This window comes from Urocampus carinirostris, chromosome 16, assembly GCF_059441175.1.
Source record: "Urocampus carinirostris isolate Australia breed hairy pipefish chromosome 16, RoL_Ucar_1.0, whole genome shotgun sequence".
Lineage (NCBI taxonomy): Eukaryota > Metazoa > Chordata > Actinopteri > Syngnathiformes > Syngnathidae > Urocampus > Urocampus carinirostris.
The window spans coordinates 23,255,740-23,274,471 of record NC_142364.1 but is presented as its reverse complement, the minus strand read 5'-3'; the positions used below and the strand labels follow the sequence as shown (position 1 = coordinate 23,274,471).

The window sequence follows — 18,732 nt, the reverse complement described above, 5'->3', positions numbered from 1 at the left end:
CCGAACACTTGCAAAACCGTTTTATGATGTATATGGCAATCCTTGATAACTTGTGCGCAATGGAAAGGCATTACCGTCACAATTACTAATATTTGAACTTATGAGATCTCAATTCAGTCTTCATCTTATTAATGATGTATTGGTGTATGGACTTAATAAACAAAATTTGTTGGGACCGGCATAAAACAGCAACAACTTTTTGAGTGGACTCGTTTTCCATTCATTAACGCAGATACTAAACTGTATCTCTGACCTCTCTCGCTGTCTACAGCAGCGAAGGAGTTAGCAAATAGTAGCCAACTACGTTAACATTAATTTGCAGGACAGAAAACGAAACATGAAAAAAAAATGGATGATTGTATTAATTCATGTGGGGAAGCTGTGAGGGACGAAAACAAATCTCAATTTGGGAAAAAAAAGCCTGGTTAATAGTTAAAATCACCGCACAGGAACAAAGCCCTTACACCTAATCAGTCAATCACACTATAGATGTTCATCACTTGATAGGTCTTAGCCAGTTGTATATGTTCAGAAGGGCAGGTCAGCAATTCCTCTTCCTGCTGTCGTCTAGACAGCCCTGGCATTCGAAAGGCGTCTTGAAAATATGCGAACTTGTTTCCGTGTGCATACCATCAAAGGGCGAACTCTTGAGTGTGTGACTCATGCACTGACGTTTGCATGAATGTGCGTGCGCAACTGCTTTAAAATCGCCCGACCTCAAGCCAATATTTTTGTTTTTATTGCCTCAGTAAAATATTTTTGTCAAGAATTCTAAAGTTCGTACTGTTGGTATCATAACTGCAAAAAATGCAGTATTATCAACGGCAATGGTTATGAAACAAAGGGCAGCAAAGTGGAGACTGTGAAGCAACATTGAATGCATGTTTTACAATGAAAAAAACTGTAACCTCTCTGATAAAAGTGAAAAACATGATGCTTCTCCACTTTAAGTTTCTGTTTGTCTAGTTTACCTCTTTTAAATGTTATGGCATGAAATTACACTTAACAACAACCTAAGAATATTAAAATATTAATTTCCTGTTTTCGTGCGTATCGGATCGGGAGTGGACGTTGCACTTAAACATTATTTTTGTAAATGAGTGGCAATATCAGTGAGTGATACAGGAATTAACCTTCAAAAAATAGCCTAGGTTTGTTTTTAAATGTTGTGTAAGCGTTTTTATTTTTCATTTCTCTGTTCTAACTTTGTATATGATCACTGATTTGTATTCATTAATTAACCCAAATGTAAAGCTTGAAAAGTTCAATAAGTAGGTAGATTGGGGGGTCGACTAAACTCTAAACCCTAACTCCCAACAGTAACACAAAACCCTAACCTCAAACCCTTAAACCCCAGACGCTAAGCCTCAATGCTCCTCACTTAACCATGATCCCTCAACCACTAACCCTTTACCCTTTATCCTCTAACCATAACCCTCTCACTTCTAAGTTTACAGAACTCCTAAACCTATCCCTAACCTAAATACTCACTGTAACTTTAACTCTAAATCATAACGATAACCGTAACACCTCCTGAGCTAATCCTGACCCTTAACCTAGTGTTTAGGGTTTATGGTCCAAGCCCTGACCCTCTAATCTTAACTTCTAAACCTAACCCCTGACCAGCTTACTCTAACCTAAACTGCAACCATAATCCTTAACCCTTACCTTTTAACCAAACTGTAACTCTAGCCCTGTAATCTTAATCCCTTAATAAAAACATAAAATTACTCATTCATACTGTAGGTCCTTGTTGTAAACAGCACCGCTGCCGGTTTTTATTCCAGAGGAGACTAAGGGCACAATGCGGCAAAATAAAAACGCCATTGTGTTTTTTTCCACCAATTGTCAACACCTACTTGAAGTTGGTCTATACAGAACAACGTCTTCAATTATAAACTACAGAAAAAAGTAGACAAAAAACAAAAAAACAAGTGTACCTATGGCAACATAAGACGATCTTACAACAGAAAAAAAAAGGGATAAAAAAAAAAAAAAACCACACATTTTGACCCAGTTTCGCATTCAAGTGTACACGATCACTTAAACGATTCAGCCCGAAATGAGCCAAACCTCGACTTAAGCGATGGATAAGAATTTTCCCTTCGGATCGTCAAATACGGCTTTCTGTAAATCAGACAACTAATCCTTTACTGCGTGCACACCCGCCCTTTAGATGTCCAATGTCAGGAAACGACTCGAAATCAACATAGACTTGGAAAATATGAACAGGGAAAAAAAAAACACCAAGATGCCCCGAGCAAAGAATGCTTCCCCAGAATAGGCCTCCGCCAAGGAATGCGCTCTTCCTTGTTTGTCAAAGTAAAATGTTTCAATGATGGACGGTGTGAAATTTTATTTTGAATCTCCTTCCAAAACGGTTTGCTTTCAAAAAGCTGTCTTTTATTTTTCCCAGGAAGCACCCGAAGATGATCCTCGGAGAGAGAACGGCCAGTACCAATCTGATAATTTCCAAATAAGACAGTGTAAGTATGAGAAAATTATACATCACAAGGTGGTGCGTCATTATTTGCTGAGTCCGGAGAACAAGATCTCATCGTCTTAAGAGCCCCCCTATTATTTCATAAATCTTCTCCCTCGGGCGATGCCTGCCTTCCAAGTACGTACAGCGATCTTGCCCACGTTGGAGACCAATGCCGACCCTTTAATTTTTTTCGAAAGTTTTCCAAAGCGACAATCCGATAGAAACCTAGACATAATAGTGGGCGTGGTGTGAAAAATGAAGATAAAGACGTCTAATCTGTTTTAGGTGCTCTGCAGACGACATGATTTATAGCGGAGACTGGCACGTAGCGGAGTGAGTCACCCGCACCATCTGCCCCTTCCAACCACCTTGCTGGGGCCCGCCTGCTTCATCAGCACTCCTCCCAGGGCTGATGGATGGCCTGTCCATATTTCCCAATGACTAAAGCCAACTTCTTCCACACCAATTTTACTCAATTCCTTTTGCCCCATCCGCCAACTCGCGGAAGCTAGCCATGCCATTAACCAAGCGCCGGATTCGCATAATAAGAAAAGGTATAAACATAAAAGAATCATCGTTTGGATCAGAAATATTAAAAGATATTCCTCATTGGGCCGAACGGAGAATACTTGAAAGATTTTCTGGCCATTTTTTTATAAGTAACAGTAATTTTCAAAGTTAGCTGTGCCATTAAACTTGCAGTTTCAGCATTGTAAGTAGAACCCTTAACCTAGATCACATGGGCCAATCTGACCAAATGTGGCCCGCCACATCATTGCATGTGGTCCGCAGGACAACACTGAGAGAAGCTCAAGAGAAAAATGAATGTCAAACATTGACTTGCAGTTGTAAGTACTACTTATCAACAACTCAAAAGCACCACTCCCAAAGCGTTATATGCTGATTATCATTAATCAACCAGAGAACCTTTTTAAAAACTATCCCATCGTTATTTTACAAATGCAATATGATTTTTTTAGGTAGCACCTGAGTGTCTTTGCAGGAGTTTAGAGAAGCCTTAGATGCTTTCTATAATTGACACATTCAGGTAAACATTTTCATAAAAAATAACTAGCAAAAAGCCTTTTAAATGATTAGACCAATTATTTAATTTAGTGTGTGTCTGCCATTTTTGTGTCTGAGTCATACCAAGCCAAATAAACAGTGATGGAAATTGATTCAGTGCGGCACGGTGGGTGGTTGAGTGGTTAGGCCCTAACCGTTAGGGCGTCTGCAGAAAAGTTCTGAGGCCATGGGTTCAAATCCAGCAACCTGCCTCCCAGTGCTTGTGTGGGTTTCTTCCTGGCATTTCAGTTTCCTCCAAAAACATGTCAGGTTAATTGGCCGGTCCAAATTGTCCCTAGGTGTGAATGACCGAGTGAGTTGTCCGTCTCTGTGTTTTCTGGCTGGCAACCAGTTCAAGGTTTCCCCTGCCCACTGCCCGAAGATAGCCGGGGATGGGCTCCAGCACCCCCATGACCCTAGTCAGGATAAGCAGTGCAGATAATGGATGCATGGAAATTAAATCAATTGTTGTTTTTCTTCTTTTTATTTTTTTATTATATTTTATTTTTTTACAAATGCCCAGTTCACATATACTACAATAGACTGGTCAAGGAAAATATATATTGAGGAAAAAGAAATCATGAATAGTAATTTATAATGATGTGTTTTCTACCACTTCTTGTTTCCTGGTCTTTGAGAAAAAGGCTAAAAATGATTGGACAACAGGTGCACTTTGTCACTTAATACCTCATAATGTGTTTTTTGAAACAATTGCCAATCAGTGAATTCATTAGCTAATTATAACATTTTTTCCCAAGCAATAGTGACATTACTGTTTATACATTTCTGATGCAAATAGGCCTTCCAACATCTGATAAATTTGTAGGAAAAAATTACATAAAATACTCGATTTTAAAATCATATTGTATCTCCATGCATAAAACAAAAAAGTCGAAAAAATAAATTGTTGAAAGGCAAATCATTTCATTAATCCGAACAATTTCGTTAGTAAACGAAATAGAACAATTTTACTTAACACTGAAAAGAAATATATATTCCCATACCATAGACAGACAATTGTGCATATTTTTTGTGTACATTTTCCAATCTATTGTTGTCCATTACGTCAAATACTAGCGTTGTCTTCTACATCAAAAACTGTCGTCGTCTTCTTCTATGTCAAATAGAGAGACCCTTGCTGCTTCACGCTTCGGTTATTGCCAGTTCACTCCTGAATCGATTTAGTCATTGTCATTAATATCATTGTATTGTGCATTGTGTTCAGTGGAGACTGATTAAGGGGGTCGCTCTGTGTTGGGTTGCCTCCATAAACAAAAAATGAAGCACTCTGATGGCTATCTTTGAGCGGTCCATTACATTGAAAATTTTCATCAATCATATCAGACTCTAAGGAAATTCAGAAGAACACAACTAAATGCTCAAAACCAATGGGTGCTTCCTGTATTATTATCAGCTTCTGGGAGAAGGCTCATCTGGCATACAGCTAACGTCTAGACTAACAACTCTTCGAAGCAACCACTGCGCGCCCTATATCTTGCCAACGCCAGGTCCATTAGTCATGAAATGGATGACTTGGAGCTACAACTTGTGTGAAACCGCTATATTCGGGATAGTCTGTTCTAATCATCACGGAGATCTGGCTCCATTTTGAGGACACCCAAAGGAAGTGTGCAGCTAGCCAGCAGCTCTCTAAATATCCTTTCTTACTTTGGAAGAATAATCTCTCCATGACACTTATTCAACTGCTATTATGTGATGTTTTTTATCATTTGTAGATCTATAATTGTTTCTTTTCTTACCTTCGTATATTCTCAGTCGGTAATGATGACATCTCGTGGTAATTTTAACACTTTAGGGGTGTTTATGAAGGTACAATGCTACTTCTCGGATTTGCACTTCTCACAGATGGTTTTAGTCCCCATTAACTGCAAAAGCCGAGGGATCTTTGTATTAGCTTGTATTTATTTTTTATTCGTTTTTTTAACTTATTCTATTTTGGAAAGGTATCTTTGTATTTTTTACGTCAAAAATCAGTGTTTCTTCAAAGTGGAAAACTATTATAGATTTCTTCCACGCGGAACTTCTATCGTTTTTGTCTACATCGAGCCAGAAATATGTCTTCTTCTACATTTAAAGAACAATTGTCTTCTGTGTCTTTTTTTTTTTTCATATGCATTTATGTCTTTGTTTTATTTTTTTGACAGATATATTTTTAGTCTTAAAAATACATTTATACTTAGTGCCAATAGTAACTGTGCTATTGACACAATGACAACTTATTGCTGTCTAAACCAACTAGCAGGGAACAAAATGTCGATTTTTTTAAATTAAATTAAGATTTCCTATCTCTTAAAAGTACATAACAATTAAGATTTAAATCTCACTACTCAATATTTGGCACACAAGCTTTCATAGCTGGCACTTTAAAAAAAGGAAAAGATGTGACGTTTCTTGAGAAGAGTATTTTTGCGAAATAAACAAACCTCCTGGACAAGAAGACAGACACGGTAAAACATTATTAAACAATGTCGACGGACCATACCATCCTAATTATGTGGTGATGCTCCCCCCTCAAATGCATCTTACAATTTGTTTACTCTCCTGGTGCTTTTGTCTCGTTTATAACCTAATTTTGGGGGCTCAAGTCAATGACAGGTTTGAAGTATCCTTATCGGGTTTCTTACCTGTATAGACCTCGGCCTCTGAGGGGTCTTCTACCCGTTTGTGCTGGATGATATAGTCCGAAACTTTGCAGCCAATCAGGGGCTCCACGTCCAGCCACTCCAATGCTACCATTGTGCTTGAAGGCTCCAGGTAAGAAGCTAGGCGCAACCTGAAGCAAATGAATACAGTTTGTGTACGAATTGAACAGTTTGTTTTACCGTGAGTTTTTATAATATTCTTATAACATGTCTATAAACTAATCAGCCTAAACTGTAGACCCCGGGTTACAGTGTATTTCAAAATGTTTTTATGTAGCTTACTAGATAAGATGTTATTTCGGCCCCTCGAGCATTTTCTTCACCATACAACTTTGACAACCAAATCTTGCACATTCGCAAAAAATCGAATTTCCCTGTGTCCATGCGAATATGTGAGTCAGGTTCCTCATACGTCTCTAAGATGCCTGACTGCTATTAGTATGTATAAAATGTTGATCTGCTATTGGTTTTCTTCACAAAATCACTAAGTGTCCAATGTGCTGTTGGCTGGGGTATTGGGGGTTCGGAACCCATTAGCTTATTACCATAGGTTTCTATCCCCAGTTGTACTTATCCTTACTATCCCCACCGAATAAGTTTATTCCGTTTTAGTATGGGACACCTGCAAAGTTGATTTCACAGGATGCCAGTTTGCTATTTTGACCATTATTGTACATTTGTTGTTTTTACTATGACATTATTGTATCTTTATTGTGTGGCTGTTTTTTGAAATTCCACACCCTTTAGGGTGGATCTGCTTTTGTAGCCAAGTAGATAAAATTAAAAGAAAGGGCCTTTAGAACTGGTTGGACTTTCTTATCTCAAGGTTTTCCTCCCTGTCCTCCTTGCAAGTTCAAAATCCAGTGTCGTCTTCTCTCCTCATTGTGGGTGTTTACTAAACTTCTTGATTTCTTGAGACTCAAACTCTTGTTGGATGTGCGTTCATGTATACACATGTGTATGCCACGTCACAAGAAGCTAAACTTAACACCAACTCAGAAGGGTTTAATGTGGGGGGCAAAATATGTCATATTTGAGAGAGCTAACCAACCACCCCTAACAAAAATCGCACTTACACCGGTTGCCTGAGGGGACTGCAGTTGGGCAGTCCGTCTTTACCGAAGGCACTCAGGTCACAGCGACACCAGTTGTCGATGACGTCGCCCTTTCCGGCACACCAATATGAGCTCATTGTGGCGCTCTTGAAGGCCTGCAAAGGGTAACAGGTGAGAGAAATGCAATTATCTCTGAGAACATGCACCGGCTGTCCATCTATGTGGTCTCTTTCCGACCACACACATACACGCACGCTAGCACACATAAATGCATAGTAATCGGCAAAGCTCTTTTTATATGACTCTTCTTCCGTCACAAAATTTCATAAAAGATCATGAACCTCTAAGTATAAAACCCTAAAATAGCTAAAACAACCTTCTTTGCATACATATTTATGAAAAGATGGAGCCCAGGAAACACGTTTCCCACACACACTTTCACGCATACACGTCGACAGAAAGACCTTTTCAATTCCGCTGCTCCCAATTACCGGAAGCCAGGAACATCTCACTAACATCGTGGAGCTTGCGATTTCATAGATACACTGCGACTTTGGTGATGGAGGTGTGACAGCCCCGCCCTCCACCCCTACCGTCCGGCTATGCGAAGGAATGACATCATCCTCTGCTTCATTAGGATCTCAGAAGAAAAAAATCAAACCCACAGAGCTCAGTCATTCTCTAAAAGGCAGCGAGTGCTGTAAAACACAAAGTAAGGGTTTCCCTTAAAGCACCGGGAGCGAGAAGGAGGGAAGTTCAGCACTTCTCGATCAAAATCAATAGAGCACTCACAAATCACAGTCACAAAAATCGGACGGTGGATTGCAAAGGAACATTATTGCTGGGTAGCGGGCGCCCGGGATGAAATATGAAGAAATGTCTGCTTTGTTTGCTAAGGGTTAGGGTTAGGGTTAGGATTCACATGTCAAAAAGCAATGGCCCACTTTTTAGAGACTTCCATAGTCGGCGCCACATAAAAAAAAAACGCGCACTGAATTAATTATTGATTCCCATCCATCTTTTTTTTATTCCTTTGGAACAGGGCCAAGGTCAGTTACGAGTGCAAAGGTAAAGATCACAGACACAAATTTAGAGCAAGCTATTGCTTTGTTATAACAATAATCATTTTATTGCCTGATTTATTTTTCCTACGTATCATACCACCAACAAGCACATTTAAAATAACTAAGTCACCCAGAAGCACCAAAAAATAATAGGTTTAGAATAGTCTGATTAAATAAATAAATCTGATCAGTGATTTCCACCTTGTTGCAATTTGACATTTTAGATATGAATAAGATATTGAGGTGCAAATTGCATTCACAATTATTTAATAACAATACAGTTGACAAAAATAAATTACATGAATAACTAATCAATGTTGACAAATTAATGCAGTATCGGTAAGGATAAAAACGTACTAAACCAACCTTAACAATAAATCCTGAACTCCTTGGTAAAAATCACAAAACCGAGAAAGGCAGGCTCCTGTAACCTATACTTTTGGCCGTGTTCACTCCAGAAAAACATAGACAACACACACTTAAGCATGGTTTATGCGTTGAGAGGAGTGGCATCTCATGATAGCATTCTCACCGATGCTGCTTCTCCCAGGAATCTATTGGCAAAGTTTGAACATGATTACAAAACGTGATATTGTTCGCCCTTAATAGGGAATTTTCCAAGCCGTATCACACACCCTGCATGTTTTATGATATCAGGGTTTTGTGATCGCCAATCAATCCTGACTTTCTCTGGGGAATCAATTATATTTATTAGGCTAAGATAGTTCCATGCGAGTGGCAAGTGATAAAATTGAAGGCTTTAGTCTGACTTAAGTCAATGTGACTTGATTTTTTGGATAATTTATTGGACATTCTTCTGTTTTTTTGGAAAATGGAAACTTCGATTTGATTTTCAGTACCCTGCACTAAAAGCTCTGCAGCACATGTGTCTGTTTTTTATGAGAATCCGAAAACTTCGATTTTTCGGTTTTATTTTTTTTTTGTGGGAACCTGGTTTCTTTGACCTGAGTTTTAGATTTTTTAATGAAAAGTTGGTTGATTGACTTGGTTCTAGGACATAATAATGACAGCTCTAGAACAGATTCTATAGGTTTTTGGGACTCTGTGACCTTTGACTTAAGCCCTGAGATACCGCTCTGATAGCTATAGTGCAGTGTGTCTATTTTTCTTTTTTTACTGTATGCTACAGTGATAGCTCAAGACTAGAGCATATTCTCAATTTTTACTGGATACAGCACTAATAGTTATAGAGAAAATTCTTCTGTTTTTGTGGGAACCTGGGACATTCTACTTGAGTTTTAGGATATTGCGCTGATAGCTGTAGAACAGATTATTCTGTTGTTTTTTTTAACAGATACTGCACTGTGAGCCTTAAAGCATATTTTTTCTGGTTGTTATTGAAACATAGGACCTTCGACTTAAGACTTAGGATACTGCTCTGATAGCTGTGGAGCATATCCTTCTGTTTTTTATGGGAACCAGGGATTTTTGACAGTGACCTTTAAGGAGAACCTAAACAGAACTGTTGAGGCCACAATCAAAACAAAGTCCAAATCAGCAGCAGTATACTCAAGATGACAAAATCAATGCCCGTGTCAAGATCAAAACTAAGCCTCGAGCCCAAGCCCTGAAGTTTTGATTTATGAGTCTGTAAAATAAACAAGACCATATTGTGGACCCTCCAAATGAGCCGGACAAATAAATAGATCTGGAAAACCAAACAGCGGCACGTGTTATAACTTCTCTCCCCATGTGGCTGGGGGGAAACAAAATCAGTAGGGGGCTTGGCTTCTTACGTCACCAGGACACAGGCCACAGACAAAATCAAGACCAAAATATAAAAATGGATGGAGGTCTATGTCGGCTTACAGATGAGACAAATCGGAGGTGTGACCTCAGCCGCCCCAGGCGAAAAAATGCTAGAGAACGCTATCAGATTCCTCGAAAAAAGCAAAGAGCTCCATATGGACTGGCACGATTGGCCGCATGGCTGCGCATGTGAAAAATAGACAAAGCGATTAGCACCGTGTTTATGTTTGACAAGTAATGCATGCCAGTCCTCTCTGGGTAAACATGGAATGGAAGTGTAGTTTGGGGGAAGTGGAGAAAGCACAAAAGCCGCTAATGGTGCTGAAGTCTTACGGGTATCCGGACAAACTACTGGAAGTAGTTGGTTCAACCATCAATTCGGGAAGGGTTGGCTTGCGTAATAGAACGCGTTAAGTGATAAGTCTTGTAGCTAAAAAAGGGTTTGAGTTAGTAATGGAATGCGTTGCCCAGTGATGTTACTTGATAAGAGGATGATCGTTTACAACATTGATTATCCATAGATACATTTCCCAGAAGTATATCAAAGCATATTCTGCATATTCCTTCTTTGACTAATGGGAAAGCAAGAGATAAATCATTGTGCATTATGCTTCACTTTGGACATTTTTGACAAAGACATTACTAGATGTCCGGATTTGTTTTCATGGTCAGTTGCCTGTATGGCCCAAAAAAAAAATCTGGATTTTATCACGCAGTCTGAATGTATTTTTTTTTATCAAGTTTTAACTATTAACCCCATCTAACACACATTTACTGGATGACAGTTTTAATGATTGAAAAAAAAAATGTCTTGTGTAAAATCTCCAATCTAAGTCAGTGGGTTCAATTCATACAATTAATTTCACGATTCAGCAAATTTAAAATGTTCAATATGATGAATTATTCAGCTTAATTAGAATCCATGCCTAGCCCTAAATCAATGCCCCCCCCTTATTATTTATCATGTTGCGCATTTTTTTTTAAACCCAAGAATACTAAAAGTTTGGGTGCGCGTTTTTGGTTGTAACGAGATTAAATCCCTTGTTTCAACAGTGAGAGCTGGACTGTTACTACTGTTCTACCAGTGATTTTAAAAGCATTGGGTTTTCTCTCATCATCACACTATCTTTAATCATGGTACCAGAGACAAATGTTAATTTTGTTATGTATCACACATGTTACAATGACAATTACTTGTCAATTACAATGCTTGAAATATAATAAATACATACATTCATTGTCATCATAACAGACAGTGCATCCGGAAAGTATTCACAGCGCTTCACTTTTTCCACATTTTGTTATGTTACAGCCTCATTCCAAATTGTATTAATTTAATCTCTTAACTCAAAATTCTACACAAAATACTCCATTATGACAATGTGAAAAAGTTTTTTTTTTTACTTTTTTTGAATTTATTAAAAATAGAAAACTAAGAAATCACATTTACATAAGTATTCACAGCCTTTGCCATGAAGCTCAAAATTGAGCTCAGGTGCATCTTTTTTCCACTGATCATCCTTGAGATCTTTCTACAACTTAATTGGAGTCCACCTGCAGTAAATTCAGTTAATTGGACAAGATTTGGAAAGGCACACACCTGTCTATATAAGGTCCCACAGTTGAGTGTGCATGTCAGAGCACAAACACCAAGCATGAAGTCAAAAGAACTGTCTGTAGACCTGCGAGACAGGATTGTCTTGAGGCACAAATCTGGGGAAGGATGCAGAAAAAAATCTGCTGCTTTGAAGGTCCCAATAAGCACAGTGGCCTCCATTATTCGTAAATGGAAGGCATTTGGAACCACCAGGACTCTACCTAGAGCTGGCCGGCCTTCTAAACTGAGCAATCGGGGAAGAAGGGCCTTAGTCAGGGAGGTGACAAAGAACCCGATGGTCACTCTGTCAGAGCTCCAGTGTTCCTCTGTGGAGAGAGGAGAGCCTTCCAGAAGGACAACAATCTCTGCAGCAATCCACCAATCAGGCCTGTATGGTAGAGTGGCCAGACGAAAGCCACTCCTTAGTAAAAGGAACATGGAAGCCCGTCTGGAATTTGCCAAAAAGCACCTGAATGACTCTCAGACCATGAGAAACAAAATTCTCTGGTCTGATGAGACAAAGATTGAACTCTTTGGTGTGAATGCCAGACGCCATGTTTGGAGGAAACCAGGCACCGCTCATCACCAGGCCAATACCATCCCTACAGTGAAGCATGGTGGTGGCAGCATCATGCTGTGGGGATGTTTTTCAGCAGCAGGAACTGGCAGACAGGATAGAAGGAAAAATGAATGCAGCAATATATAGAGATATCCTGGATGAAAACCTGCTCCAGAGCGCTCTTGACCTCAGGCTGGGGCGAAGGTTCATTTTTCAGCAGGACAACGACCCAAAGCACACAGCCAAGATCTCAAAAGATTGGCTTCAGAACCACTCCGTTAATATCCTGGAGTGGCCCAGCCAGAGTCCAGACCTGAATCCGATCGAACATCTCTGGAGAGATCTGATAATGGCTGTGCACAAACGTCTCCCATCCAACCTGATTGAGCTTGAGACTTATTGCTAAGAAGAATGGGCAAAACTGCCTAAAGATAGGTGTGCTAAACTTGTGGGATCATATTCAAAAATACTTGAGGCTGTATTTGCTGCCAAAGGTGGATCAACAAAGTATTAAGCAAAGGCTGTGAATACTTATGTAAGTGTGATTTCTTAGTTTTCTATTTTTAATAAATTCAAAAAAAGTTAAAAAAAAACGTTTTCACATTGTCATAATGGAGTATTTTGTGTAGAATTTTGAAATAAGAGATTAAATTAATACAATTTGGAATGAGGCTGTAACATAACAAAATGTGGAAAAAGTGAAGCGCTGTGAATACTTTCCAGATGCACTGTATAACATGCGCACAACTGAATTAACATTTGTCTCTGGGACTGTGACTAAAGACAGTGTGAACATTTTATAAATCTACTGTCTTTTCAACAGTCATCTATACAACTGGTGGTCCAGTGGTCTGATTAATGAGCTGAATTTGGAACTTATTTTTCGTAAATAGTGTTATTATTCATTCAACATTATTATTATAATTATTATTGTTATATTATAATTTGTGATTACAAACTCTTTTAGTTCACGATTTCCGTCACCCAGACCCCTCTGGAGCCACAGCTGGAGCCGGGGTCCGCTTGGGAACGCCAGGTGGCACGGGGGCTGGGAGGCATCAGCTCGGAAGGAAACGTGGGTCCCCCTTTTCCATGGGTTCACCATCCTTGAGAGGTGTTCCAGGCATATTCCACCGGCAGGAGGCCCCGAGGATGACTTCTCTCAGGTGGCCTGGGAACCCCTCGAGATCCTGTCAGATGAGTTAGATGAGGTGGCTTGGAAATGGGCTTCACTGTTGAGGCTGCTTCCCCCCGCGAATGGAATTTTCGAGGAATATATCAAACATTTAAAGTAGTGGTTCTCAAATACTGGGGCGCTAAAAAAGGGCAAAGATTTGTCATGAATGAAGGTGACGTGTTGCGATGAATATCGAGCAATCATTGTTTTTTCCCTACCTATTTGATGTGATTAAGAAAAGGTCGATCGATCAAAGCAGCGCAGAAGGGTTAAATTATGTTCTCTCCTGATCCATAGGCCAAATGTATTGGCGGTACTTTTCCCCTATTTAACGTGAGATTTTTCATTTGTTGTGATTTGGTCCTCACTGCCAAGTCCAAATCTACGTCTTGGTTTCAATTGTAATTCTTGAGTCAGTATACCAACGAGCGTTATTGGTATAATGTTGTCAACACAATGACGTAGCGAGACAATTTTTTATTCCAAGGGGCGTGTTCTTAGGGTGATACTTCGTACCAGTGAGCACCACGTTGGTGATCTCAGCCCTATTGCCATGATTAATATTACAATAAATTGCACTGAAAATATTTTAAACCCTTGAGCATAGGCAAATTATAAGCATTGACGTCAATCTGCCAGACTTGCTGGAACCAAAATTCTATTTGGACATTTCCATTTTAGAAGCCTGACGTGCCACAAAAGCCACTGTGACCTCTTTAATGTATTAATCAGTTGGTCCACGATAAGCTGACCTTATTACTGTCCGTCTTTAGCGGCTAATATAAGAAAACACAGGCCAGCTGGCCCACTGTATTGATTCATAACGTGATCACCAATGGTGGTAGATAGTCCGTCTACACAGGAAACATATTAGATGTGGCGCTTCCAAGAAATTTGAGATGTAGGTTGGATTGATTCATCTCAACTGTGATGGGTGGGCAAGAGATAATTTAATCTAAAAAGCCACAAGAAGATGTATTTGTGGTTTAAGCATCGACAATCAATACAGATCGGGAAGAAAAACAAGGCCAGAACTAGGAGTAATTTCCATGCCAAGCCTGTAGTTGGCAGTATAACTTTGTAAAAAAATATAACATGTTCATCAACTGCTTTTCCTCCAGTGAAATGTGCTTTGCCCTGACAGTAGGATTTGCAAATATCGGCACTTTTCTTAAAAAGTCTGACAACAAAATGGCAACCTCCACAAAAAATATTTTCAAGGTCTTGACGAGTATGTGGTTTTTCTGAATTCCATCATGGAGGAGGAAGAGCAACACAAAAGCACAATAAGTATATATATTTTTTTTGTTGCCTTTAAGCAAAACACAATTAACATATTAAGTACAAAGTCACTTAGATACCACTTTATATGTTTCTCAAGGGCAGCACGGCGGCGGAGTGGTTAGCGCCTGTGTTGCACAGTTCTGAGGTCATGAAATCGAACAACCTGTGTGGAGTTTGCATGTTCACCCGGTGCTTGCCTGGGTTTCCTCTGGGCACTCCAGTTTCCTCCCACATTCAAAAGGCATGTATGTCAGGTTAATTCGTCGGTCCAAGTTGTCGCTAGGTGTGAATGACTGAGTGAATTGTCTGTCGTTGTGTGCCCTGCAACTGGCTGAAAACCAGTTCAGGGTGTCCCCTGCCCACTGCCCGAAGATAGCTGGGATGGGCTCCAGCACCCCCGCAATCCTACTGAGGATAAGCGGTGCAGATAATGGATGGATGGATGTTTCTTATTGCCGAACTGTTACTGTATACAGTGTAATGTAATTATAACTTTGCATATCCAATTTATTCACCATATTTTCCGGCGCACTCGATTAAAAGGCCTACGTTCAAGTTTTGGGCCAATTTAGTGTTTCTGGGTGTTTAATTCAATTTCCTAGGGTTGTACCAGGGCTTGAATCCTTGAAAATACTTGAATTTCAATGTTGTGTTTCAGAGGATGGAAAAGTGCTTGAAATTTGGGTGAAGTCAAGTCAAGTTAAAGTGCTTGTAAATGCTTGAAATTTTTGCCACGTTTCTCAACAAGTCTACTTTAAAATGAGGCAGACACTGACCTCTGGTGGCTTCCCTTTGCAAATGCATTTCTTCTTACTTTAATAATAATAATAATAATAATTTCCTTGTATTGTCATTCTGTGTAACAATGTACACAGAACGAAATGTCGATTGCACCTGACCCGATGCAGCCGCAGTGCAGCTGGCATTAGTTTGTACGGCATTGTCCTATAAAGCTCAAGAGGACAAGTGGATGCTACACATAAACAGGGCACTATGAAATGTGTATTAGTGCAAGGGTTACATATCAATTACGGACATTTGTTATGGGCCATGCAAAGAATGTAAATGTAAGTTACATAATGCATCTTTACCCAACATCTGTATGGAGATAGATGAGTCTTAAAAACAAATATATTCTCTCAAGATCTAAAAATTATATGTCTTAAAAAATGCACACGCATGATTGAAAATTGCATTTGCAAATCCCAGATATACATGTGGCTCTGCAAAATGCTCGATTCACACGTTTTTTTTCTTTAATGGCACTGTGGAAATTAAAAATTGGCTCTAAAAGTCCTCAAAAAGTGCATGAATGTGGCAATGAAAAGGATGTAAAAACCCTGATTTCAGAACATCAAAAACACCCAAAATACCCAGATTGGGAAACAATCTGCCCCAGGTGTTAAATGAATTTCATTCACTGTGTATTCATTGAATTTTGCACATATACAGTTCTAGTCTTACGTCATCCACCTGCACAAAAGCAAGAGCAACCAAGTACTGGGATTTTTTATTTCTGCAAGTCAAGCCCAAAAAATAAAAATAAATAAATAAAAGGAGAAGAACAAGCTCATCACGGAGAGAGCTTTTGCAACATGGCAGCTGTCTTTCCTGATCGAAGCAGCCAAGTAGAAAGAAGTCTCAAAGGTGTGTTTGTGTTGTGTGTGTGTGTGGGAAAGACACGCACGAACACACAGCAAACTAGATGGATGTTTTAATCCAAAACATGTAATACATATACCATGTTATACCTACCTCAGGGTTAAGGAGTAACAGAATAGATGTAACGGTGTTACGTAATTAGGATACAAAGAAATTAATTGTATTCCATTCCAGTTAAAAAAAAATACTTAATACAATTACAAGTACATTTAGTTGAGATAAAGATAACTTTGCAGAATTGCAATTTAATTGAACCTATATTTACATATCCATAATGGCATCTGTTTCTATCAATATTTCAATCACTGATATCGGGGAAACAGATTGTTGCACAGATTGCAGAGACGGCCAACGCATACAATGTGTTGCAGTAAAATCAATTTACTTTTTGTCTTTATTTTATTTCTCCTATACTGTAGCACTCATTTTGTTAAATTGGCATGAGCCTGCAGTTTTGTCAGTGCAGCGCAGTTGTGCACTAGTGATGCGTTCAGGGACACTTAATAAATATTATTGCTTGTCTTCTTTTGTATTTTGCAGTTAATTAGTGTTTAAAATAATCATACAATCACTGTATTGTTAAATTTTAAGAATGTTTTACTTAGCCTGGTAAATCGGGATAAAATAATGGATGTCACTCCACTTCTTGCGCCTTAACTCTGAAAAGACTGAAATGTTGGTTATTGGTCCATCTAAATGCCATGATTTGTTCTCCCAATCCTTCCTTCCAAACACACGGTTAGAATATTAATAGAACAGTTTTTTTCCATCTTCGCACCATTGCTAAAGATCATCCTATGCTGTTCCAGTCCGATGCAGAGATTATAATTCATCCGTTTCTTACCTTCGGTCTTGATTACTGTAATGCACTACTCTCTGGTCTCCCAAAGTCCAAAATCAAGAGCCTGCAGCTGGTACAAAATGCTGCAGCAAGGCTTTTAACAAGAAACGTTTGATCACATTACCCCGATTTTAACTAACCTGCATTGGCTCCCTGTTAGCTTAAGATGTGATTTTAAGGTTCTGTTGGTATTATACAAAATCATGCATGGACTTGCTCCCTCATATCTTTCAGATTTTATTTCCCAATGTGTTCCAGTCCAGAGCCTTTGCTCTAAAAATGCTGGTCTACAAGTGATCCCAAGAACCAAGAAGAGAACAGCAGGTTCGAGAGCGTTCTCCATTCAGGCTCCGACGTTCTGGAATGATTTGCCCCCTGATATTCGATCTGCAACCTCAATGGAACTGTTTAAATATTGGCTTAAAACACTGTTATGTTCTATAGTTTACGGGAGACTTATATTTCATGTTGACAATAGCTGTGTATTGTTTGTTATTGCAACATCCATTGCAGCATCGTCATCCTGGAAGGGGGATTACCTCATGTGCAGTCCTTTCTCAAGGTTTCTTCATTTTCCTCATGTTGAGGTTTTTGAGTGATTCCTTGCCCTCATGTAGGTTTTAGATCAGGAGATGCTGTATTAATAGTCTGTGGTTTGCAATAATCTGTAGTATGCGCAGCCCTTTGAGACTCTTTGTGATTAAGGGCTATACAAATAAACATGACTTTACTTGACCTGACTAGGTTAGGCCTCCCCCTTCAATCAAGTAAAACTTGAAAACAAGACATCAAAGAATTTGTTGGGAATCTAAAAAGTGAACACTTGGTGTGTTCAAAATAATATGTTTTTTCTTTATATGATGTTAATGTGAAGTGAAACAGAGCATGTCTGGTCTGCCATGTGAAAGAACAAGTTTTATTTATGCCTTTCAAACTATTCTACGCAGTTAAAATGTAAGCACTTAAGCAACTACCTGATCTTTTCAAGGTTACTTTATTCATTTTTCATTATTATTTGGTATTGGTGTAATCCAAAAGTAATCAAATTACTGCAAATATTAAGCAATCTTATTACGTTACTGATTACATTTCTAAACAGGAAGCAGGGGCCAAAAACAGAAGCAAAAGGAAGTAAAAAAAAAAGAAAATGAAGGAGGAGAATGATGGACTCCCCCTCCTTTCCTAGGGGTCAATGACATCAATTAGAAGCTAATAATCCTGCTTGGAGCAATACAATGTAGTCCGGTTCAACTTCCCTTTCTGTACATCCCTGAAAAACATGGCTATAAGAGGTGAAATAAGGGGCGGGGGAGCGTAATGCATAATGATAAAATTGAGACATTGTGTGCTCGCTCCTTCAGTTATCGATGGGGCCCACCGGGGCTCGTCAGCTTTCGACTGCGCTAGTCGTATGTACGAGTGGGTTTTGTTAGTGTTAGTGGTGAGCTGATTAGACGCTTGATTAAAGCGTGCATAAACTAGTTGTAAGCACAAAATCCTGCATGATGGA

The 18,732-nt window shown here is 39.2% G+C and overlaps 1 protein-coding gene across 4 annotated transcripts in view; it reads right to left on the bottom strand.

Moving 5' to 3' along the window:
- astn2 (astrotactin 2) overlaps positions 1 to 18,732 on the bottom strand; it is a 391,785-nt gene that overhangs the window by 49,077 nt on the left and 323,976 nt on the right. For all 4 annotated transcript variants that reach the window (XM_088355421.1, XM_088355422.1, XM_088355423.1 and 1 more), the window contains 2 exons: positions 7,290 to 7,423; positions 6,196 to 6,344 (listed from right to left, as the gene is read on the bottom strand). In XM_088355421.1, the coding sequence (XP_088211547.1) occupies positions 6,196 to 6,344; positions 7,290 to 7,423 (283 nt within the window). The remainder of the gene's footprint in view (positions 1 to 6,195; positions 6,345 to 7,289; positions 7,424 to 18,732) is intronic.